General features: G+C 38.6%; 2 protein-coding genes across 2 annotated transcripts in view; both read left to right on the top strand.

Moving 5' to 3' along the window:
* Window positions 1-5,075, top strand: part of LOC131979365 (potassium voltage-gated channel subfamily H member 7-like) — a 53,228-nt gene extending 48,153 nt beyond the window's left edge. The window contains exons 15-16 of the mRNA XM_059343323.1: window positions 2,850-3,030; window positions 4,309-5,075. Coding sequence (XP_059199306.1) covers window positions 2,850-3,030; window positions 4,309-4,665 — 538 coding nt within the window. The 3' untranslated portion in view covers window positions 4,666-5,075. The remainder of the gene's footprint in view (window positions 1-2,849; window positions 3,031-4,308) is intronic.
* A 3,595-nt stretch (window positions 5,076-8,670) lies between these two features.
* ifih1 (interferon induced with helicase C domain 1) lies at window positions 8,671-25,810 on the top strand. Its single transcript, XM_059343147.1, has 16 exons — window positions 8,671-9,183; window positions 10,349-10,523; window positions 11,192-11,314; window positions 12,407-12,472; window positions 15,541-15,758; window positions 16,348-16,558; window positions 18,350-18,567; window positions 20,047-20,148; window positions 20,232-20,355; window positions 20,442-20,660; window positions 21,192-21,448; window positions 21,539-21,688; window positions 21,780-21,941; window positions 23,069-23,259; window positions 23,381-23,474; window positions 24,998-25,810. Exons 1-16 carry the CDS (start codon window positions 8,749-8,751, stop codon window positions 25,190-25,192), a joined length of 2,940 nt encoding a protein of 979 aa, XP_059199130.1. The 5' UTR covers window positions 8,671-8,748; the 3' UTR covers window positions 25,193-25,810.
* The last annotated feature ends 22 nt before the right edge of the window (window positions 25,811-25,832 follow it).

The following is a 25,832-nucleotide window of genomic DNA, read 5'->3' as shown; positions in this document are numbered from 1 at the left end:
TTCAATGTAAAAAATAATGAGTAGCCTATCTGAAATTATTATTTGTTCCTCCTAAAAGTGTAATACCATCGCTGCTGGTATGGTTAAGTGAAATCTCCCCTTTTTAGTATGTAAGTACTCCTCTAAAACATGCAATTTACAACAGGTGTAAGATACTGGAAAAGCTTGAAAATGGACCTTGAAAGTAATTGAAAAATGCTTGAATTTGACCACTGCTAAAGTTTACGAACCCTGTATAATGTTCTTAGCCTCTAAGTGGTTTCTTTGTGTCCCCTTTGTGTTTTACATTTTTTTCTTTATCATCGCTTTATCATTTGAGCCTGACAACTCATGTCAGACAGTCATATTGGGTGAAATGGCAACATACAGGGTTTGTCTTATTTGTCTACACTTGTTGTTAGGACACAGCGTAACTGTTTACCAGATATACTGCATCTGGAAACTGTATGAGACAATAGTAGATATCATCTTGGCTCATGCCAGGCCACATGCAGGATAATTGAATCCAAAACAGATAAGGAAAAATCATATCATATACTCTAAAATAATTCTAATTATAAAGGCTGTATGAGTAGGAGTTGTCCGTTGTGGTTTGGAGTTAGCTCATGCTCCGCGGCTCAACAACATCTAATTAACCAGTGAGTTATGTGGCCTTCAGTCCAACTAGATAGAGTTGAGTTGATTTCCAGTATTGCTGGCAAATTAAAAAAAATAGCCTACATTACCAACCTGTGCCAATGGCATCACTCTATTTAATCCAGCCTGTATTACATTAGTAAAATGGGCATTACCATTTCTCAGTAGTATTGCTTAATTCTGAATCACATTTAGTGTGAAATAAATCTCCTCAGTGACTTCAATGTAGAAAACTACTTTTGCCATGTTGCTGTAGCTCAACTTGCTACATTTCTTTGGGGGTTAATGTTAACTTCAGTGTAATGAAGCTTAATTTCTTGTAGAGTAGCTGCTAGCTAAGCCCACTACATTTTCCAGGTAGGTTGCCCAACACTGGTAAGAAGGAATTTAACAGCGTGATTAAGATAATTTTATGTTTGTTTAGAAATGAAGCCACTAGTGTGTGACAGGCTGTTACTGCAGAGCCGAACACTGACAACATGAGTAGAGGTGGGCGGGAGGAACGGAACATGTTGTGTTTATTTACTAGAAACTTATTTGGGGTGAAGAGACGAGACATTGCAGAGTTAGTCTCAAAGAAAACTAAAACTGTGCCAACATGGCCCTGTAGCTTGCCAATAGGCTTGGTATTTGTGTCCAGACAGGAGAATTTAGCAGAACCTCCCAAGCTTCATATGACACTGATTACATTGTGAGCCAGACCGCAGCTAGATATGTCCCAAAATGAAATAAAAAAGAGAACATACAGGCCTCTCTGCAGATATATACACTCTTCTGCTGGGTTTTAGTTACCAAAGATTGGAAGAGATTGATAAAACTTTATAACTTTATATCATGTTGAAATTTTGAAGCAATAACACAATTAAATTTGTCATTCTTATTAATTATCCCACAATTACATTTCCCTGTTAGTGACTTAACTTGATTATGGAGTGCTTTATTTTTTAAAGTTGTCACCTCCCACACTGCTAAAAGTAAGCCACACTTCCTCTGCGATCACTGGCAACGTGTAGTTCAATTGCCAATGTACATGAGTAGGTGGAGAAAGGCAACTAGCTGGCAGAAGCTGTTGTCGGACTCCAAGTGGGTGGCTAGATCTCCTCGATGCAGAATGTACCGCTCCAGAGCCGGATCATATTAAACTTGAGAATGAATTGGTACAACATTTTGGAGAGTAGTTCTCAGGATCTGAAAAATCGATAACTGGAACTATGTTAGAAGCATCTTGGAAGAAAAGCAACTCTCTAACAATTTAAAAGATTATGCAATCTAATGTACCTTTCCAGGATTCATACACTGCATTTAAGTCTCATTATTTCCTGTAGCGGAGAGCCGCATTGGCCATGGTTTTAACAATGCACCTGCAGCCAGCAGGCCACCTGAAATAGACACACAAATGAACAGCAGGTGGTATTTTTAGCTGGAATTATCACAGAGAACGAGAAACCGCATAAGGGTGCCGGAAACACCGGGCTGGCTCATTTTATTTAGCACAAATAAGACATTTTATCCACTGCACTCTACCTGACCTTGTTTTTTTCCCCCTAATGCTAGCTGGCTGCAGGATGAGCAGCACTTCTCTGTCATTTTTTTTTTTTGTCGCTTTGACTAGTCTAAAAGGGTACGACAGGGGGAAAAAACTGTATTCTCTTCAACAAACCCAGAAGAAAAATACACATCGCTGCACCTGTAATGAACATCTACTGTGAGGCTGCTTTTACTTCATCCCTCATAAACTAGGGAAGAAATACTGCCTCGTTCCAATAGAGCAGCACAGTAAGGCCGGGATATAACACATTTGACAATGTCTATGTCTATTAGAAAGAATACGGGTAATTAAAAGGTTATTCAGCATTACCCAGTTTTGCCTGACGCCCTAAATATAGAGCTTGGATGAAATCTACTCATAATTAGATTGACCAAATGAGCGTTTCCACAGTAAACGCTGAATTCACACCTCCCACAGAAAGCTCATTATCACTCCTATTATGAGCAGCGTCTTCCGTCTACTACTCTGGCAGGATGTGTTTCCACGCCTTTACCGTCTCTTTATCTGTCCACTGAGGAGCACAAGCTCCATCTAGTGCTCAGTGAATTGCAGCTGAGTGTCTCTGCCATTACGTGATCACACTTGTCAGACTTATGCACTCAGCTCCTCTTGTCTGTGATTATCCGTCTTTCTTACTCTGCTTTTTTCTCTGTTCTTTTTTAAGGCTGGAGTCTCAGCTCATGACAGATATTCAGACGATCCTGCAGCTGCTGCAAAGACAGCCAACACTGGGACCTCCAGCCTACAGCACTGTGACTGCCAGCCCAGACTATCACAGACCTGCTGTGAAGGTTCAGCCAGTTGCTCTGACTGCAAGCCATTTTTTCAGCCATACAGGAACTCAAGTAAGGAAGTTTTTTAGCCGGGAGAAACCCATTTTCAACACCTAATTAGTTGTTTTTGCATGTATAACTTCATTTGTACCGATAAATTCCTGGCAATTTCACTCTCTGGAGTACTTTCCAAAAAACTAAAAGGCCCCTGTGTTTCAATAGTGGTTGTAAAATTAGTCAAATTAGTTTGCTGACGTATAAAACATGACATGGGACCAGGGTGGCTGGTGGTCACGGGGTAACAACACACACACACAACAGCCTGCTGTTCAATGTGCCCACCCTGCTAGTCTGAAAACAATCAACCTTAGCGTTTGCCTCATTGCAATGACATTCACTGCTGCACCTTGGATGTAATGAATAAAATGCAGAGGAGGAAAATGAGTCTGTCTCCACAATAAATCATCTGTTAAGGGTTTGATGGTTATGTGTTTGTACTTTGTAACAGAACCACCAGGAAAACAAAGTTTTATTTCTGGCATTCACTCTGACTTCCTCATTACAAAACTGCCGCAGTCTCTCTCTTTTTCTATCTGTCTTTTTAAAATGAGTCAGGAAGCTGACATCAAAGCCTAACTTTTCCTTTAAAGTCATCAAACAAAGAAAAATGCTCTCCCCTTGTCCTAAATTTGCCCCAAATCAATACAAGATTACTTCCTCTTTTTTTTTTATAAACGCAGCAGTTGAAGCAGCAGTGATGTGCATGTTGTCACAAGAATCAGAAAATGTAAATTGTATTTATTTATTTTAAAAGATTACAATATTTGGTAATGCTTTATATTAAGGTCCTTGTAATAACCATTAATTAACAAGTAATAAGGCCCTTGTAAGTCCTTACAAGATGCTTATTAACATTATTGTGTGTTTATAAGCTTATATAAGTGTTAACGATGGCATTACAAACACCTATGACCCACCCATTATGTCTTTTCCATGCCTTTATTCATCTTATTTTGTTTGCTTATTGATATTAAAATATACTTTATTGCTCATCTATTACAAGTTAACTATAAGTGAACTATGCTTTTTGCAACTACCGGATCTAAAGCGAGAACAATGCCTTATTACTTGTTAATTAATGGTTATTAAGGACCTTATTATAAAGCGTTACCCAATATTTTTCTAGATTTTTTAACATTCGACAGTTCTCTTTCAATTCCAATTTTTTAAAGTAGAAAATACAACATTTTGCATGGAATAACCTGATTCAGTTTTAGAGTAAACGCAGGATCATAACCTCCAATTATGGCAACTAAGTTGTCTATATTCTGCCACTTTTCTTCTTCTTAGGGCCCCAACCACAAACTGGAGAGGGCCATTCAGGAATCCAAAGACTCTCTGTCGAGCTTGGCCAACATGAATGCACCCATGGAGGGCAGCCTTACAGCACTGCTTGTACAAAGACATTCAGAGCCACAACAGCAACAACAACAACAACAACAACAACAACAACAACAACAACAACAACAACAACAACAGCAGCAGCAGCAACAGATCACAGGGCATCAGCAGTCTGCACTGATCCTTCTTCCAACTGAAACCTCTTCCACCTCCTCCTCCTCTTCGTCCCCAGCCCCTTCTGACTCCAACCTGAACACCACTGGACTCCACAGACCCGTCTCAGATCCAGAGTTCCCAAGGCCATAAACCTTCCAGCAGCAGCAGCACGGTGTTCTATCTGGGTTGTAATGCTGTAATTACTTTTTAAGTAGCAGCATTTTATCAGCATGTTGGCACAGGCATCTGTATTGTTCATTTGCAATGGCTTGGTAATAGTAGTAAGATTTTTTTTATTATTATGCATGTGGATAAAATACTGTTGGCTGCAGTTAACAGCGTGTTAAACTGTTTTCTGCAGTTATCAGTGTAATAACAATGGTTACATATTGTAACAGTAGTTCTATCAACACAGAAGCCCTCTGATGGACTCTTTAAGCATCATCACACACACTTAAAATGTACATGCCACATATATTACACATTACAACCAATCGGGATGAACCTGAGAGTGGTGCTGTTGGAGGACAGCACTTCCCCAGTTACTAAAGTCTACAGCGTCCTGAATGAACAGGGATGCTGGTTAAAGAGCTCCACCTGGCTGTGATAGAACTAGCACTACAACACCTAATCATCATTCTGTTTCACCTGGGCTTTGCACTCTAATGGGCTCTACTGGACTTTTTCACACTTCTCATGACGCAACACTTTTTTGTGAAAACACAATTGGTCACACCGGGATGGGTTGAATAGGCCACAGGCTAGAGTCAGACATAATGAACACCTCGCTACTGTTTGCAAGTCTTGTTTGCACTTTTGCACAAGCACCAGTGCACCAATCTAACTACATTCACAACTTTCTTCATGGAAACCATTAAAAAAGGCCTAACAACCTTTGGTTCCTCCTTTGAACGCACAACTCTGCAGCCAATCACAGCACTGCTTCATCTCATATGAACAAGTGTGATTAGCAACTTCAGACACTAGATTGTTTCTCTGCTTAGAAATGCAGAGACATTTTTTTTACAAAGCTAAATCATAGTCAGACGATAGCCAGTTGGTTTCAGTTGCATTTCGGCCTTTGCCTCTTTTTCTCTCAATGCAGACTGTTTACCTGCTCGCAAACATGATGAGCCAATAGTTCTAGGACTACAAACGGACTACAAAAAGAAACCATAATGCCTCAAAATCTTGTCCCGTTGCCTACAGATTCGGTTCATAGAGATTAGATTCATGCTGACTGCTCCCCAACATCCCCAGATAAAGTGTGTGTAGGTGCTGAGCACGCTTGGCGAGATCCAGGGAGAGATCAAAGACAGGCACTCATAAACCACTCAATGTCCTTCCTGGTCCAGCACACAGAAAGTCTCACAACTTCAAAGTCATGAGTGCAGGCCAAGAGAGAAATAAAAGCAAGTCACCTGATTGACAGGGCGACAATTAGAAGCCAGCAATCTTTCACTACCAATAGTCCAGCAAGGGAAGGGGGCAGCGAAAGACCACACAAGCACAGATCTGGAGTACCAGGACAAACACTGCCAGCAGCGTTCCCGTCCATCGACTGATAGAAGTCTAAAATTCCCGTTTGAATAGTAAACAGAGATGATTTCTTTGGACAGGAGTTTGCCAACAGCCTTGTCAAGCCTTTTCCAAACCTTTCATGTCTATAGTCAGAATAGGAAAAGGTTATCTCCCAAGAAGCTGAGTGTCGACAGAGAGCAGCTACTCTACCACTCACTGCCACAGTTGCCCTAGAGACACGGCAACACAATTGATCACTCAGCTTCCGAAACGCCACTCAGTGTAAGTAGGGAAGTAGAGACGGAGAGGAGACCACGACTAAAGATTGTAAATGCTGGCAGGAGGCCGCCTCCATCATCAGGTCGTCCAGCTTCACCAGGCATGTAGCTCGTGCAACCTGAGACATGGAAGGAAGAATTTGAGCCAGAGCTGGGGTCCTGCACTACTCTGAGTCCTCATTACTGTCATACATGTACTATAGGAGCACCTAAAGCATGAGGGGGGCCTTTCTTGAGCACCCTCAACAGTCACTGATGAACCTGGTAAGTCCTGTTAGAGCCTGTTAGAGTCTAAAGCCTGTGTGTGGTACATATCCAGACTCCACTCACAGGGTCTACATATGGACAGACTATACAAACTATTTTCTGCAGCTATTAGTGTAATACAGCATTATTACAAAGGTGTGAGAACAGTTTTCTTATCCTTAGTTGTATGCCCGTCTTCTCTGAAGTGTGACTCAGGGGTTATGGAAAATTGCACTGCAATATACAGTTCAGTATCAAGTATACTGTAGTTTTCTTCTCTTAACAATGTGCATTATTACTGCGGTCACTGACGTGCACCTACTGTACGACGTTCAGCCAACAGAAAGCACCACACATGCTTGTCTGGCCAGATATCACAACATGCAGATTTAAGAGTATTCTGTTGTCCCAGAGCTAGGCCTCTGACAAACAAGTATGATGTAGGTATTTCTACATGGCAGTGCATGTGTTTTATATTTATATCTTTACTGTTTTGCACTGCTTATGAGCCCAAAGTAGCACATTACAATATAAAATGATGTCAGCATATTTGTCTCTTTTTAGGATGCACTTAGAGGGCGTGTCGGGGGAGAGGGGGGAGGGGGGACACATGGAAAGTTAGTACTTGCGCATAAACAGGCCCCAGAGAGGGTCTTGTGCCTATACAACCAATCCAAATGCTAAGTCAGCATCTTCATGTATAACTAACCATAACATCGACGAAGCATATCGTTTCACTGTACTGTTTTTGTTGGCAATGTATAATAAAGTTAAAATGTTGTTAGACAATTGTTAGAAGATGAAAACATCGCATTGGAAGATGTAAAAAAAAATGTATTTTTTTTAAACTGAGTAAATTATATGAGAAACTCTTTAGCAGAACAGTAGTACATATGTTTGTTTTGAAGCTGTGGGAGCAATAAATGAAAACACACTCATTGCGTCACTGGATTTCTCTTTTTAAGTCCGTATAGGTGCACTTAAAGGATTTTACATTTTTTTTCAGCAACTAATATCTGCCTTAGGACAGTCTGAAGTTACGTCAAACAGCAATAAAAGGCTATTTTATCTTAGTTATTGATGATCTACAGTAACCCCTGGATTATTCATATCATGTCACTCTTGTTCAGTACATTATTATAGTATTTTTATTTTAAAACGACTGTATCTCTAAGCTATCTCTTCAACCAAATCACACACATTTAGGATCTTGTATGTGATCTTCTTGACTTATGTAATATCTAATGTAATGTTTCTGTGCTCTGTCCAAAGCCTCGGGATCTCACTCCAATAGAAATGTTAAAAGTCACTGATGGTTAAAAAGGACTCCTAATAATTTGCATATATATATATATATATATATATATATATATATATATATATATACACACACACATTTATATCGTCCTTATCAGAAGCCATGGCGCCTGACCCAGCTGATCACAGTCCACAGCCTCCCCAGGGTTCTTAGCAACTACTGGTAGAGAAAAGCGATGATTCACGGTGTCGTGGAAAATGAAACTCTTTCGGTTTCGTTTCTCCCCAACTCTCATATATATATATATATATATATATATATATATATATATATATATATATATATATATATATATATATATAAAATATGCACACATATACACATATATACTATATGTGTGTGTGTGTGTGTGTGTGTGTGTGTGTGTGTATATATATATATATATATATATATATATATATATATATATATAGTCTTTAACATTTCTATTGGAGTGAGATCTATCCCATTTGAAAGAAACACACTAATGGAGTGAGGTAAGGGGTGCTTGATGTCTCTGAAGGTCCAAAGTATTTCACTTGGCAGCAGGTTTTGTTTTTTAAAAATGTTGCAGGGTCCCATAACACGTTTTAAAAGTAAAAAAAAAAAAAAAAAAGTCTCAGAATGTTTAGGGGTTTTCTAGGTAATCTACCGTAAAAAAAAAAAAGTCCCAAATGACATCAGCCTGCCTGTTAGTGTGTGTTCCGATGCTGCCACCTGGTGGCCTGTTTACCTTGTGAGAGTTGGGGAGAAACCTTTATACAGTCTATGGGAGAAACGAAACCGAAAGAGTTTCATTTTCCACGACACCGTGAATCATCGCTTTTCTCTACCAGTAGTTGCTAAGAACCCTGGGGAGGCTGTGGACTGTGATCAGCTGGGTCAGGCGCCATGGCTTCTGATAAGGACGATATAAATGTGCGTCTCATTGAATACTACGGACCGAGGCTGCGACGGCTGGTTGTTGTTGATCAGGTTTTGGATCATTATTTAGAACTTGAACCCGATGTAAAGGAGCAGATCCGACAGAAGCATGCGGCTGTTGGTAACTCAGCTGCTGTGGATCTCCTTATTTCCGCAGTCATAAAGAAGCCACACAAACCTGGCTGGTTCAGGACTTTTGTTGACGCGCTGACACATGCAGGTTGTGTATTTGCAGCCGATTACATTCAGGTCAAAGCCCCGGAGCCTGAAGTGGAGGCAGAGAATGATTATTGTGTCAATCTCATCCAGCTACTCTCTCCCAAGCTGATGGACATGAACACTGACGTTGTGTGTGATCACTGTTTTTCCGAAGGCCTCATCACACAGGCGGACTCAGAGTTAGTAAGTACACTGTTGTGAAAGTGAGCTGTCAAATCCACAGCGTGGAAATGTATAGTGACTCTATAGTCACTCACCACATTTAATTTTTAACCCTCTGAAGTCCAGGAGATTTTGGTTCAAATTTGTCAACTTCCTATGCATTCATTTCTGTCTCTGTTTAGCATTTTTCAGTCTGTCTTTACATCACATGCATGGCTCCTTTCTCTCCACACAAACTTGGCTATCAGTCTGAGTTTACATTTTTTCAAACTATCAAAGTATAAAGCTGGCATGAACTAGCCTGGCTAACGTCAGACCATAGACATATATACATGTATACATCATACATACATGTGTCTATGCGTCAGACTAATAACAAATGAAATCGAGCGCGCAAGGCAGTATGGGTATACCCAGGCTAGCCAGGAACCGCCCCCCTCCTATTTATAAACACAAAAACAGCAGAGAAAATAATAGCAAAATAAAACTATAAAACAGTCTATTTGCATGTACATTGAAAATGGTAATCGTTTTCATGTTGTAGAAAGAAAATTCACAATTTTAAAATGGTCTAGAAACATAAATGCCACTTTAACTGGCTTTCTCAGCTTGTCTGTTATACTAAACATGTTTTTATTTACAATAATAACTGTATTTATATGTTTTCAATGAATAGATGGACTCCAGAAGGTTAATGTGGGTTTTTTTTTCTTCTAGCTTTATTCAAAACAAAATTCAAAAACATTACAGGCATGTGATCAATATAATAATACAGTTAAACAAATATAAAATACTCCACTTAGACAAATTAATAGCATATGTTTAAACAATAGAAATTGAGTAAATGGATAATTGAATTATAATAAATAATTTAAATTAAATTAAAAAAACACATTTTTGCTCTGCAAAAACATGACTATACATTTTCACAGTTGTATCACTTTTTGTAGTATTCATTTTTGAGAGTGTAGGAGTTTTTATATGTTCTTTAAACTCACATATAATTCAAATGACATTAGAGGTACAACAACTTCAGTGTGTGCACTTCTTCCGGTTCAACTTATCCCACTAGTTGTCTTTACGGTGTTTGACCACAAGATGGCAGACTCATGCACTCATCTGTTTTGCAGAGCACTGTACTTCACTCTGATTGCATAACCAGTCCACTATTATGCTCTTGTTGTAGATTAAAACCACAACAGCAAATAAAGGACCTCTGGGTGGAGCCCGTGAACTTCTATCGTCTATCGTCAGAGGTCGACCAGGATGGTTTTCTACATTTCTTAAAGTTCTGCGTGAAACTGAACACGCTCACCTGCTGAGTGAGCTGACTGGAGAGTCATCTGACTGTTGCATGAAAGGTGACTGACACACCCATCACATGGAATGTCATTAGGCAGGCTTGTGGCATTTAAATGAAGGTATCTGTTAGGGCTGGGCGATATATCAACATAAAAAAATTATCATAATATATATATATATATATATATATATATATATATATATATTATATTTAGGTCCTTTGTAATGTTTGTTATTCTTTTCTCATATAAATATATTTATATAATTATTTATTTTATATTTTATTTAATAGGTTATTTTTAAAAAAGGTACTCCTGTTGTTAGACAGTATTTATATTCACATAAATAAACGGTTTCAATAAAACTACTTGTGACATGTAATATTTGATATGACAAGTCACAAGTATATATATGTATATATATATATATATGTGTATATATATATATATATATATATATATATATATATATATCATAGTTATATTTGTCACTGAATTTCCCCTCAGGGATGAATAAAGTAATTTTGATTTGATTTTTATTTTGATTTGGTTTGACTTTGACTGAACATTTGCTTTCACTTTGTGATAGAAATATCGGGATATATATCGTATATTGATATTCAGCCTAAACATATAGGGATATGACTTTTGGTCCATATCGCCCAGCCCTAGTATCTGTGTTCGGGAGGTAGAGCAAATGACAATGTGTGATTTCTCATTGGGCTCAGGTGAGAAACAGTGTTCCCTGGCAGATGAAGAGATGGAAACTGATGCTCCAGCAGCAGCAGGAAGCTGTAACAGCCCAGAGTACACGGTCATCAGCTCTACTGAGGAGCATCCGCAGGAAGCAGGTCTGACAGAACGCCTCTTTAAGTTAAAAAAGCTGACATTGGACGTTCTTACTGTCCAGTCTGAAGTTGCCCAGAATTTACAAAACACATATTTTATCTCTTACGATTAGTGATGTACAGAAGCCCTGCAAGGTGTTCTTAGAGAAAAAGGAAATTCTGGAGATCCAAGTTTTGCCAGGATAATTTAAATTTTTTTCTGTCGTTCTGTCTCTTGTTGTAATTCTCATTTTGGCCATAAGACCTAAAAAAAATCACCAAGAAGGAAACATGAATGTCTTTAGTGGTGCAATTACTGTTTAGAAAATAAATAAATAAATAAAAAACGAATACCACAGAAAAATATTCAAACAAAAAATATTTTTTTAAATCACCTCACCTTGCTTATATATATATATATATATATATATATATATATATATATATATATATATATATATATTTTAATGCCTGGTAAAACTAAATGTACATTTGTTTGGACAAATATAAAGAAAACAACAAAAATAGCAATAGATATTTTCCATGGTTTTCTTGATAATAACCAAAATCATTATCAAGAAAACCATGAAAAATGTCTAGATATCAGCTCTTAAATTAAACTCTTATGAGCTATTTTTGTTATCATTATATCTGTCCAAACAAACCTTTAGTTTTACCAGGCTTTAAAATGAACAAGAAATTGAAGATAATAATGGTCTAATATTTTTTTCCATGACTGTATATATATGTTTTAATGTACTGAGCAAGATTGTCCTTGCAAAGCCTTTTTTTTTATTTCACTTGATCTAAAAGCATGCTGATTTCTCACGTGTCTCTCAGTGCTCTATAGTGGTCTCTGTCCATGTAGATAAATTAAAAAAATTGTGCAAAGTTTTCCTGAAATAAATATTTTTCCAATGTAATTTATTAATGTTTTAAGGACCACACACAGTTCAATTCACAATAATTTCTATCAGGGAGGCAGAAGGCAGAGGCCACAGATGAGTGGTGAAACGTGCACGTTAAGCAGCTGGAACTCCCAACATAATGAACATGCCTAAGATTTATTTTCTGCATTTCTTGTGATTTTTTATACCTCTGTTTATATCTTTTCAGACTTGTATGGAGCAGCAAGCAGTGGAACCAAACAAATGCCAGAGAGCATGGAGATCTCACAGCCAGGTCGGACTGACTCACTCACACTCAATACTGTTGATGTTGTTAAAGTTTTTAAATTATTGTAGTAATCTAAAAAGCTTGTTTTGGTTCTGGTCCCTGTAGACCACACACGAAAACCAAAGCGTTGTGGACGAATAGATGACCTATAGTGTCCCAAAGGCAGAATGAGTGCTTGGAACGTGTTGCGAGTGGAACATAGAATATGTTCCACATGTGTGTACCATGATGAACCACATTGGGGTCATAGAGGACAGCGCTTCAAATGAAAACCACATGCTGACTCTATATTGGCTCATTGTAAAGTAATGTAAAGGGAGAAAAAAATCAAGTTGCAGTGGAGTGAAGCCTTTTATTTACACCTCGAAGCTTCATTTTGCAATTATTTCAAAAGCTACTGCATCATCTGTCAGTGCACTGCGCTCTTATGCATAAAGTGCCATTCCCACATTGTGTTAGTGTAATTAAAGATGGCTTCGGGGATTATCAACTCAGAGCAAAGACGTGGCACAAAAGGAGAAGCATATTGACTAATGATGGTATGAAGAAACAGAGGAAATGTCTTTTATTTTCCTACAGTTTGTCTGATTAATGTGAGTAATGCCATAAACGTCTTTTTTTTAACGGTTTTCCAGAGTGCACAGTTTAAACAGAAAGAATTACATGTAAAATTGGTCCCTCAGACTGTTAAAAGGAGTTGCATGTGCAGAATTATTTGTGGCTCTTCTGAATTTAATTTCACTGCACTGAGCCAAAGTATTAAACATAGCTGATTGTTGACTTCTCCAGCTCTAATAAGTTTGGAGTCTGTTTACTGTTTACTTCTTATTGTTGTTAAAGCTTAATATCTCGCCATCGGCACAGACGTTTATTTACTTCCATGTAGTTGCTTGAAACGGCACTTTAACCTTTGGCATACCAAGTCTGCTAGGGAAAATTAAAAGCTGTCTGCACTGAGGAAAAAAACAACCTTTCCGGGGGTTTGAACTCATAACTGAGTGGAAATGTAGAACAGTGAGTTTTGAAGGTAGCAGAGAGGGGGGTACATGCATATTGTGCCTTAGTCATGTTTTATCCCCGGCCCAGACAGAGCAAATGAGTCACAGCCTGCCAGCGACTTAAAGTCTGTCTGAAGAGGATCAAGTCTGCTGTCCTTGCAAACAGGAAAATAACACACAATGCTGTCACGATATACCCCAAAAACATGAATAACATTATTGAAATGATAAACTCCAAGGAGCTAGAGAAAATCTGACTGATTGATAAACACATGCAGATGTGAGCTTAAGCAAGAAAATGCTGTACATCGCCTGATGTTGGATCATTTTTGGAAAGTCTGAGGCAGTTAAATTGGCTCATATTCACCTTTGAATGTGACTTCCAGTTTTGGATTTGTAATGCTGCTGTAAAAGGCCAGATTGGATTGATTTATGTGTACAGTAACAATGGCATCTGGTGCACACATTGCCTTGCTTTTGGCACATTTCTCTACATCTGTGAACTTTATGGTTTAAAGTAAGCGAATATGGTACAAAAGTGCCTCTCACTGAAATGATTTGTTGCTCACAGTGTTCATATCTTTACTACTTAAGACATGAGATTATACAGCTGCTCCACTACAGTGTAAATTGTGGTTTAAAGGGGACATATCAATTTACATCAAAGTCACTTTTTCATTTCATTTGGGAATCTGGAGTCACCACCAACTCACCAACTGTGAAATAAGACAACACAGTCAGTTTTTTGTGGGCTGTCTTGATCAGAAAACACGTGTTTCAACAAGCCGTTCAGATTTGGCTCCTCCCCCTTAAATCTCACATACAGGCTCATTAGAATACATCACCCCCCAGCTGATTATCTCCATCAACAGAGTAAGAACTACAAGAGGCAGTTTAGAAACTGGACTTTTCACGTTTCCTGTATTGGTTTCACATGGATTTTTACCACTTTAAGAGACTAGCAGCAGGACAAGAGACATATCTGAACATCCTGATACTGTGGATGACATTTTTAGACGGACAATTCAAGAGAATGCTAGCTTTGTCACTGTCACAAGATCTAACTAATGTTTGCAAACGCCCTAGCTAACTAAATATTACCATTAGCTGTATAAATATCTAATGTTAACATAAGAAAATGTTAACACATTATGCTTAACATTCACAACACTCCCAAACGAGATGGAAGGATGGGGGAAGAGGTGACCACGCCCACTTAGGAGACAGAAAGTGTTAACTACAGTCATGGAAAAAAATATTAGACCACCCTTGTTTTCTTCAATTTCTTGTTTATTTGTTCATCTTGTTCTTTAGTTCATCAACTAAAGGTACATTTGTTTGGACAAATATAATGATAACAGCAACAATAGCTCATAAGAGTTTAATTTAATAGCCGATATCTAGACATTTTTCATGGTTTTCTTGATAATGATTTTGGTTATTATCAAGAAAACCATTGGAAATTGCTAGCTCTTAAGTTAAACTCTCTGTTATCATTATCTTTGTCCAAACAAATGTACCTTTAGTTGTACCAGGCAATAAAATGAACAAGAAATTGAAGGAAAAGGGTGGTCTTATATCTTTTTCCATGACTGTATCATTGCAGCAGCTTGTCATGCATCATCTTTTGTATTGAGTATCTTCCAATATCAATCAGAACAGACAGAGCTTTTCTGGGAGGGGTCTTAAAGAGACAGTCGCTAAAACAGAGCGTTTCAGACAGAGGTGTATACAGGTATATTCAGGCAGTAAGACAGTAAGATAAAACTAATAATTTATTTTAAATGTTAAAGCATGTAAAAATGTTCTAGTAGGAACCCAAACTATAAGCATGAACCTGAAAATTAGCATAACATGTCCCCTTTAAAATCAGTGGTTTAACAGTAAAAGTGCACAATGTGCACAATATAGATAAAATGTGATGATAGCAGCTTTAAGACGACATTCCGCAACAGGACCAAAACCACAAACAATGACAAACACTGTCCCTTCCTGCTGGTAATGCCTGTAATTGTGGGTTGCTGACACAGACTAAAAAAAAGTTTTGTCTGTCTGACTCTCTGCTCTGCATTACAGAACCAGAAGCAGCAGCTGGAGGCCCAGAAAAAGATAAAATTGTTCTCCGAGATTATCAAGAGGAGGTCGCTAAACCTGCCCTGGAGGGGAAAAACATCATCATATGCCTCCCAACAGGAAGTGGTAAAACCAGAGTTGCAGTTTATATTACCAAAAAACATCTGGACCACAGGAGGGCAGAGAGGCGTTCAGGGAAAGTGGTTGTCCTGGTGAACAAGGTACAGCAACCCAAGTCTGGTATTCCTGACTTTGCTCTCTTGTGTGACCTACTTATGTCCTTTTCAAATCCAAAGAAAACATTCTATCTTTCAGTCAATTTGCACATGTGGGTCAGCCCACCACAAATTACATGCCATAAGGTTTAGATATTCCCCTGCACTTTGGTGCTATTTGGCATGAATATGATCCGCTCTGCACTGGAAAAGACCACGACTTACTCAGTTTTGGATTAAAGGGTTTTCCAGCTATAAAACAATTTAGTTGAGGTTCAAAACTGCTTGTTAAATAATGACTGTGTGTGACTGAAACTGATCATAGTGATTCATTCTTCAACATGGGGGAAAAAAACAAAATAATAACTTGCCAAATCATGTCTCTGCAGACTAAAGGGAGTGTCCCCACCCAAATTTTTGAACAATGAACAAAAAAACCTTTCTAAAAAAGTAATCAAAGCCGTTATTATGATTATAAACACACCCTTAAATCATTAGTAGAAGAAACAATGTAGAAACGTATTTACTATTTGTTAGATTTCTTGACTTAGCCGCATAAACATCATATAACTGAATGTGCTCTGGTGTCCTGCAGGTTCCTCTTGTTGAGCAGCATTATTCCGAAGAGTTCTGTCGTTTCTTGAAGCCGGCGTATAAAGTGGAGAGAGTCAGCGGAGACTGCCAGCTCAAAATCTCTTTCACAGAGATTGTGAAGAACAACGACGTCATCGTTTGCACAGCGCAGATCCTTGAGAATTTCTTGGAGAGGTCCAACACAGGAGAGGATGAAGGGGTGAACTTGAGCGGTATGATTTTATTAAAAAAAAAAAGCTCATAGAATCTGACACAAGAATGTAAACAAGTTTTTTTCTTGGTTTAATGGTTTCCTTTGGTTTCGACACAACAAAACAAACCAGCGTTCAAAACTGAAATAGCTTTACAACAACTTAAATAGGCTTTTAAACCCTTTAGTTAAAATCTGCCCAGGCTTAAACCAAAGACACTGACAGGTTTTGGAATAGAAAGCCACCCGGAGGACTCATAACATCTCCCCTGATGATACCTGACAGGATCTTGTCAAAGTCTTCCGGCTCTGCTGTTCACTCTTGTTGGCACTCACTAGTCCAAGGTGGAATAGCCACCTCAGTGGAACATATGCTGTTTGTTGAAACGCCTGAGAGCGTGTCCTTCTTTCTTTTTCTTTCTTTTTTTTCCTATCTCCTGCTTTCCAGGCCACACGTCTGTTCAAGCCATCAGTGTGTGGCTGATCAAATTCACATGAGAGCTTCTATCACCCACAATACATCAAGCTGCCACTCCAACATACTCTTTTTCCTCCAGGGACACATTTGTACCACTCTGGTTAAACGTGTACCTGTGAAAGCTTATAACTCACCTCACTCACTTACACTTCTGCGAAAAATAAGAAAGAGCTGAAGCTATTTTTGAAGTTTTCCAGCAGATGTTGTTGTGCGGCTTGAACTGCTGCGTCAGGTTTCTAGGAAAGTGATGGTTTGTGCGGGAGGATCTCTCCTGCAGAAAGATATTGTAATCTGTGAGCAAAAATCATCTCTTTTTATTTCAGAAACACAAATAAATGATGTATAAATAGCACCGCTTGGTTCAGAAAATTGTAGTCCCTGGATAGTAATGTTACAGTGAGAGATGCAGAAATGTAAATGTTATTGTTTTAACAATGGAAGCAGTAATTTTGCTTAAGGATACTCTCACCAAAGAATCTGTGAAGACACTCACCATGTTTTCATCTTCCTGTAATCCTGCATGTTGCTTTTTATAACTTTGCGTCACATACTGGCAGTGGTGGAAAAAGTATTCAGATTTCTTACTTCAGTAAAAGTACTGATACCGCAATGTGAAATTACTCCACTATGAGTAAAAGTCCTGCATTCAAAACGTACTGAAGTAAAAGTACAAAAGTATCGGAATCAAAATGTACTTAAAGTATCAAAAGTAAAAGTACTTGTTATGCTGAATAAACCCACTCAGATTGTTTTATATATTCTAAATATATTATTATATTATTATTATTATTATTATTGATGCATTTATGTGAGCAGTGTTTTAATTTTCACAAGATAGGGATCATTTCAACTACTATATAACAGTAATATACTGTGAAAATGTCTAGTCACTTTAAATCGATCAGGGTTTATATATTAAATCTTGACCTAAAAAGTAACTTAAGCTTAAACTTCAGCTAAATGTAGTGGAGTAAAAAGTACAATATTTGCCTCAAAATGTAGTGAGGTAGAAGTATAACGTTACATAAAATGGAAATACTCAAGTAAAGTACAAGTACCTCAAAATGATACTTAAGTACAGTACTTAAATAAATGTACTTAGTTACTTTCCACCACTGCATACTGGACAATGCGTTATTTCTCGCGTTTTGATTGATTGAGAATTTATTTGAACACAAAATAAAAGATGAACAATTAAAAACAAACTAACAACAAATACAAGACAACAACACAAAATGAAACAACAACAAGACTCAACACTTATTTGTGTTCAAAAGGAGTGGGAAGAAGCCAAAGCTTATTAAGTGTTTCATTCTTTATCGTCTCTTTTTGTAGATCTCACACTGATCGTGATAGATGAGTGTCACCATACTCAAAAAGGAGGCGTCTACAACCACATAATGATGCGCTACCTGAAGCAGAAGCACAAAAACCGATTGCTGAAGAAGGAGCAGAAGGAGCCCGTGCCCCTCCCTCAGATCCTGGGCCTGACTGCCTCACCAGGGGTCGGGGGAGCCACAAAAATGGCGAAAGCTGAGGATCACATACTGCGTGTAAAGTATTCCCAACTTCCTGTCCACACCTATGTAGACAAAAGCACAGAGCACATTTCAGTCTATGTGTATAAAATAAAGGCTCCCTCACAATCTGATGTTCCAATAACAGCAAAGCAGTGGTGGAAAAAGTATTCAGATCCTTTACTTCAGTAAAAGTACTGATACCACACTGCAGAATTACTCCACTACATGTAAAATTCCTGAATTCAAAACTTACTTAAGTATAAGTTAAATAGTATCAGCATCAAAGTGTTCTTAAAGCATCAAAAGTAAAATTAGTCATTATGCAGAATGGATCCACTCAAATCGTTTATATATTCCAAATACATTGTTGGATTGTTATTATTGATGCACTTATGCAAGCAGCATTTTACTATTGTCCAGGTAGGGCTAATTTAAATGACTTAATATACTGTTAGGAGGCTAAATAAAAAAATTGTCTAATCGCTTTAAATATATCATGTTTTTTATGTTAAATATTGCCCTGAAAAAAGCTGTCAGGTAAATGTAGTGGAGTAAAAAGTCCAATATTTGCCTCAAAATGTAGTGATGTAGAAGTATAAAGTTACATAAATTGGAAATACTCAAGTAGAGTACAAGTACCTCAAACTTATACTTAAGTACAGTACTTAAAAAAGATTAAATGTACTTTGGAAAGTCAGCATAGCGCATCCTGAGCGGATGCTCTGGTTGATACGATAACATTAGAAGAACATAATCTCCCAAGTGTACTCACATATCAAATGATTGTCATAACAGGAAAGTATGGGACATTAAAACCTTAGTTACAAAGAAACAATGACGTACGAATTGAAGTGGAATTAGTTTGTGAGAGGCGTTGTCTCTCAGAGTTGTTCTGACCATTGGATGCGTTGTATCATCTGATTTTAATGTCTGCTAAATAAATCCCGCACAAGGCTGTGATTCGATACTATCTGTTCGTCAAGTGTTTTCTTTAAAGATTTTCTACAACACTTTCCACCACTGCAGCAAAGACTATAGCCTTTCATTTGAAAAATAAGATGAAAATCTCCTATTTGACAATAGGACCTTTAAAATTCACTGAATGAGATGAATTAAACCCCTTTGTCTAATCAAAAGCTTCACAAAAGTCAAACTTTTATTGGATCTGATTACATTTTACAGCTGTCGTATCCACACATAGTGAATGAATCATTTCACTTTTCTACATATTTTTTGTTCTGCACCAGTTTCTCTGCCCTCATTGAGGACCCTGTTCATCCAGTCTTAAGCTGTTTCAAATGTTCCACCCTGCACCTGCACACACACACACACACACACACACTAGCCATTATGTTCCCTCTGGCCACAACAGTTAAAAATTGAAAACAGCCTTTTGGCTTCGACTCTGTGTTTGACATTCAGACATTTAGTAGAAAAAGTGTGCATCACTGAGATGGATTTATTTGATTTTGATTAATTCCAACTATGTAAATCTGTGTTTCTCTTTCATAGATTTGTGCAAACTTGGATGCCTACAAAATCATGACCGGAGACCTTGGGCAACACAAAAAGGAACCAAGAAAAAACTGTAAAACTATTGAAGACAGAAAAGAGGTACATTTGTAATGGTAGCTTTTTGACACAGTTTCTCTCCAAGGAACGGTATTAACAGTGTTATTTGTGTGAATCCTTTTCAGGATCCCTTTGGGGATGTAATCAAGAACATCATGAATGCAATTCATACCCATGCTGAGTTGAACCCCACCTCTGACCTTGGCTCTCAGACTTATGAACAGTGGGTTGTTCAAAAAGAGCGCCTAGGTTAGTATTTACAGATACTAACCCTTTGTCCAACAAACTCCAAAACTGTCGTCCTGGATCTAAATGCTTGTCTCAATCCACTTTAGCTGCGACGGAGGAAAATCAGAAAGTGCGGGTCTGTGCAGAGCACCTTCGGCAGTACAGCGAGGGCCTGAATCTCAGCAACACCATTCGCATGCGTGATGCCTTCAATTTCCTGAACAAATACAACGAGGAGGAGATAAAGAAGAAAAGGACACCAGATGAGGAGGAGCAGAAAATAAAAATCACAGACACAGAGAGATTCCTCTTCAATTTGTTTAATGGTATTGTTTTATGTCCTGTTGTTTTTTAATAATGGCATTTTTTAAGTTAAACTTAATTGTTTTCTTCCTTAGAATTAGATGAAAAGATGAATACGATTCTCAATCTATAAAGCTAGGTTAGCTTAGCATAATGAGTGGAAACGGAGAGAAACTAGCCTGTTTCTGGCCAACGGTAAAAAAAAAAAAGTAAGCTAATTAGCTAGTTAGCTAATAAACAAGCTACAGCTCATGAATCTAATCTGTACAGAAACCTAAGTGCAAATTCAGCAGGTTGTGGTTTCATGAGTAACTTCATGAGTGAGTGAGACATGCAAAACACCGTCATTTCTTCTATCAGCTGATTTGGCCAGCCCCCTGTCTTCCAGTCTTTTAAGCTAACTGCAGTATATTTATCAGACAGACATGAGAATTGTGCCTTCTTAGCCAACTTCCAACAAAAAAGTGAATAAACATAATTTCTTAAAATGTTGAAGTGTTCCTTTAACCTCAACTCAACTTATCCACAACTCTTTTATAATCTATGTCTCGCAGAGAAAAAGGAAGAGCTGAAGAGGCTTACAGAGCATCCCGAGTATGAAAACAAAAGCCTGTCACAGCTGAGAAGTATAGTTCTGCAGGAGTTCACCAGCAGGGATAAGGCCAGAGGGATCATTTTCACCAAAACGCGTCGCAGTGCCATTGCTCTAAGTCAGTGGATTCAGGAAAACTCCAAGTTTGATGACGTTGGAGTGAAAGCAGCGTACGTGATCGGAGGAGGAGACCAGAGCAATGTTAAACCGATGACCACTGTGAGTGCAATTTACACAAACTGCAGCACATTCTCTCTCACATCCTACACACTAAAGATCCAATTCACACTTCTCATATGTGTTAATCAGGCGGAGCAAAGGGACGTGCTGACCAAATTCCGCGATGGTGAAGTCAACCTGCTGATTGCTACCACCGTGGCAGAGGAGGGCTTGGACATAGCAGCCTGCAATTTAGTTATCCGATACGGACTCGTGACTAATGAAATTGCTATGATTCAGGTCAGTGTTGTCAGTCACCGATTGTCACTATAGGGTGCATAATGTATTACAGTAAGATATTAAAGCGGTTTCTTATCATTGTGTTTAACAGGCTCGAGGCAGAGGAAGAGCGGAGGACAGCAGTTACACTCTGGTGGAGGTGAAGAATTCGGGCGTGTTTGAGAAGGAAAGTGTCAACGAGTACCGCATCACCATGATGGACAAAGCCATAGAGAAAATCAGAGCCTTAGATCGAGGGGAATACGAGAAACGAGTAAGCTGACTACAAACTTTTTAAAACTGAAATCCAACTGATTCAGCAGGTTGTGGTTTCATGAGTAACTACATGAGTGAGTGAGACATGCAAAACACCGTCATTTCTTCTATCAGCAGATTTGGCCAGCCCCCTTTCTTCCAGTCTGGAGCGCGTCTATGTTCCCCTCTTTGTATGAGACTGGGGAACATAGGACCCTTTTTTCCACGCTTTTCCCAAAAAGAGTCCTATGTTCCCCTGTCTGGTCTTCTGCACTCGTGTTTCCTCACATTCATTGAGATCTGCAGACAGATCGCTCCTAAAACGAGACTAAAGCAGAGAGGTGACAGAGCCTTTGCTAGCCTGGCTACCGCCAGACTATATCACAAATTAGATATAGTCTGGAGACCACCTATTCATTTCTCCGTAGAGGAGGCGTGGTTTTCGATCGTCCAGAGCCGTTTATTGGGCGCAACGAATGTCTATCATAAGCGTCTGTACGTAGCTCTTAGCCAATCGCTAAACCCCATTAGCTTAGCCACTAACGGGGCTAGTTGGTTGATTAGGCTTTTGCCAAATCCTGTTGGAAGCAAGGCTAAAACATCCTTTTTGGTGGTGATAAAGGAGTGTTAAGCCAAACCTTGTTCTTCTTTTAAAATAAGCTTTCGCTCTAAACTATCTAGAACACTGTCTACAGCTAGATCGAACGAGAGCTTCGCGTCTGCTGCAGCCATGTTGGATCCGTAAGCAAACTACAATCTTCTGTCTGTCCAAACGAAACAAAATCGAGCGCACAAGGCAGCATGGGTATACCCAGGTTAAGCCTTTGCTGTTGTGGCCCCCAAACTCTGGAATGAGCTCCCCCTACAGATCAGACTGGCCCCTACATTGCTTGTTTTTAAATCTCTTTTAAAAACCAATTTGTTCTCCCTGGCCTTCGAAGTCTCTGTTTTCCCAGGGTTGCTTTTGTGATCCAAATTCTTGTGTCATTAATCTGTGTTAACTGTCCGTATTTTGTAATTCAATGCTTATTGGTTTGGGGCGCTTTAGTCAATGCTGTTGTTTTTAAATGTGCTTTATAAATAAATTTGTATTGTATATTGTCATTAGACCGTTCTCCATCATGTTTTTTCCTTCTTTTCTTACAGATCACTGACTTTCAGCTTCAGGCTATAATGGAGAACAGGGTGAGAATGACAAAAAAGAAGCAGAAAAGCATGCAGGAGCAAAAGGGTGATGTGAAATTTAGCTGCCGAAGCTGCAGCAAGCACGTCTGCACCGGCGAGGACATCCAGATCATCGAAAATATGCACAGAGTCAATGTCACACCGGAGTTCTGGTACGAACTGCAATTCAGTGTCAACTCGTACAGTATGCCACGATGTATAAACTGTGTGCCACGATGAAAGAAGTTTATCAGTTTTAAAGTCTTTGTACTGACTTTTTTTCTTTTCCAACAGTAAACTTTTCATTAAGAGAGAGAACACTACACTTCAAGAGCGACTTCTCGATTATGAGACCAATTTCTTCATAGCATGCAAAGAGTGCGGGCAGGTAAGTGTATAAGAAAGGCATGGGGGACTCGTCTCTCTATTGGTGTACAGCTGTCTTTTAAACAGAGAATAGTTCCACACATAAAAAAATCTGGTTTAAAAATGAGTCACGTGAGATATACAGTACAGGCCAAAAGTTTGGACACACCTTCTCATTCAATGTTTTTCCTTTATTTTCATGACTATTGACATTGTAAATTCATCAAAACTATTAATGAACACATGTGGAATTATGTACTTAACAAAAAAGTGTGAAATAACTGAAACATGTCTTATATTCTAGTAAGCAAAGGGTGGCTACTTTGAGGAATCTAAAATACAAGACATGTTTTCAGTTATTTCACACTTTTTTTGTTAATTACATAATTCCATATGTGTTTATTCATAGTTTTGATGCCTTCAGTGAGAATCTACAATGTAAATAGTCATGAAAATAAAGAAAAACGCATTGAATGAGATGGGTGTGTCCAAACTTTTGGCCTGTACTGAAACTACAACCAGATGCTTCATGTCTTTTTAAAGGCTATGACTACCATGTAGAAGAAGGCTACAAGTGGCATTAATTAGTTTTGTCACTGAACAAGCCTTTTCTCACTCGATGTAAAAACAAATGATAACATATGATAACATAGCATCCCTTATGTGTTTTAAAGGAATAGTTTAGACTTTTTTTAAGTGTGGTTGTATGAGGTAGTCAGTGTATTACCCACAGTAGATGGCTGGCAGGAGCACCAATACGATAAGGTAATCAATACCAATCAATAATATACAATAAGCTAAGCAATGTACGAAGCAAACAGTGACTAAAAAAATCAATGTACTCTATATTTAGAATCTATATTTTGACCATTTTACCTGCCATCAGACAGCCCTGTTTAAGTTTATTCGGGGGCTGAAGTTGAATTTGATGCTGTCGTCAAGGCCACCAGACTACATAGACAAAAACAGTAATTTTACCTTGCAAATCACAGGAGTTTCTGGTCTACCGCTGCCTCGATCGTTTATGTGTCTTTGTTATTGTGTCACTTTGGTGAATCCAGACTTAACCCTTTAGAACACCAATGTTGCATAACAGTAGAGCATTCGTCCAGTGCTCGGAGGGTCGGTGGTTCCATCATGACCATGGCAGCCTACATGTCGAAGTATCCTTGAGCAATATACTGAACCCCAAATTGCTCCCGATGCTGCATTCATAGGTGTGAGAATGAATTCCCAATGGTGGCAGGTGGCACCGTTTAGGGTAGCCTCTGCCACCAGTATGAATGTGTGTGTGAATGAGTGAAAGCGCAGTCTGTAGTGTAGTAAAGCGCTTTGAGTGGTCGCAAAGCGACTAGAAAATCGCTATATAAGTGCAGGTCCATTTACCATTGATCATGTTCTGCAAGGTAAAATTACTGTTTTTGCCATTAGAGTCTGGTGGCTTTGACAAGAGGGTGGATTAACAGCTTCAGTTCTCCATGGAAACGACTGTCTGTCAGCAAGATAATGCTGAACTCTCCCTCTAATGTCCGATTTCCATTGCAGAGATGGGGTTCCATGATGATCTTCCGAGGGATCGATGTCCCCTGCCTCCACGTGAAAAACTTTGTGGTGACATTCAACGAGAAGAAGATCAGCAAATGCACCAAGTGGAATGAGCTCAACATCAAGTTCCCCGCCTTCGACTACGCCGAACATGCGAGACAGGTGGTCGACAACTCAGACGAAGATGATGATTGAGTCACAACTACGCAGACTTGCTAATACTCACAAAAACATTGATTGCTGTTGTATTCTTATCTTTGGCTTCCACAACATGGTAAAAACTCTGCTTCCTTTGAGTGTTACAATGCAATGCCAACTATAGTCCCTAGTGGTGGTGGATTTAAATACGTGGTGTGAACCATGTACAATATTTTTATCGTTCTTGTGGGGGAAATGGCTTCTTTTAGAAATGTATAAGATCGTCAACATGAATTTGCTTTGGGGTTATATGGTATACTCAATGAATTTACTGCAGAAACTGTAACAAAATGAACAAAATGTATGTACATACTGTGTGCATCACTGATACAGAATGAGGGAAATGATTTTCCTCTCAAACCCCTGTGGTCTCATGAGATTGAAGCCACTGAGCCTGTGATAGCCCCTCAGAGCCCACCTGTCAAGACACGCAGACAAACAGGTGCTGGTGATTTTCCATGAAATCCAACTGTTGAGCCAGTCATACGGCTATTTTTAGAACTACTTGTTAAGAGTTGTTTCCGCATACAGATAGACACCTGTGTGATGTGATTGTCTGGAGTGTGCACTAACTTTTATGGATCACTGAGCAGCCAAATAAAATATTAAACTATATCTGACTCAAAATGCTTTTTTA

This window comes from Centropristis striata, chromosome 10, assembly GCF_030273125.1.
Source record: "Centropristis striata isolate RG_2023a ecotype Rhode Island chromosome 10, C.striata_1.0, whole genome shotgun sequence".
NCBI lineage: Eukaryota > Metazoa > Chordata > Actinopteri > Perciformes > Serranidae > Centropristis > Centropristis striata.
This window is presented reverse-complemented; position numbering and strand designations above follow the sequence as displayed.

Bases quoted from the DNA above. Each gene is read 5' to 3' on its own strand.
- ifih1 (XM_059343147.1), top strand. From the start codon at position 8,749: ATGGCTTCTGATAAGGACGATATAAATGTGCGTCTCATTGAATACTAC. The intron at 15,759-16,347 runs GTACAGCAACCC...GGTGTCCTGCAG, and splicing joins TGGTTGTCCTGGTGAACAAG to GTTCCTCTTGTTGAGCAGCA. The intron at 21,449-21,538 runs GTGAGTGCAATT...TGTGTTAATCAG, and splicing joins ATGTTAAACCGATGACCACT to GCGGAGCAAAGGGACGTGCT.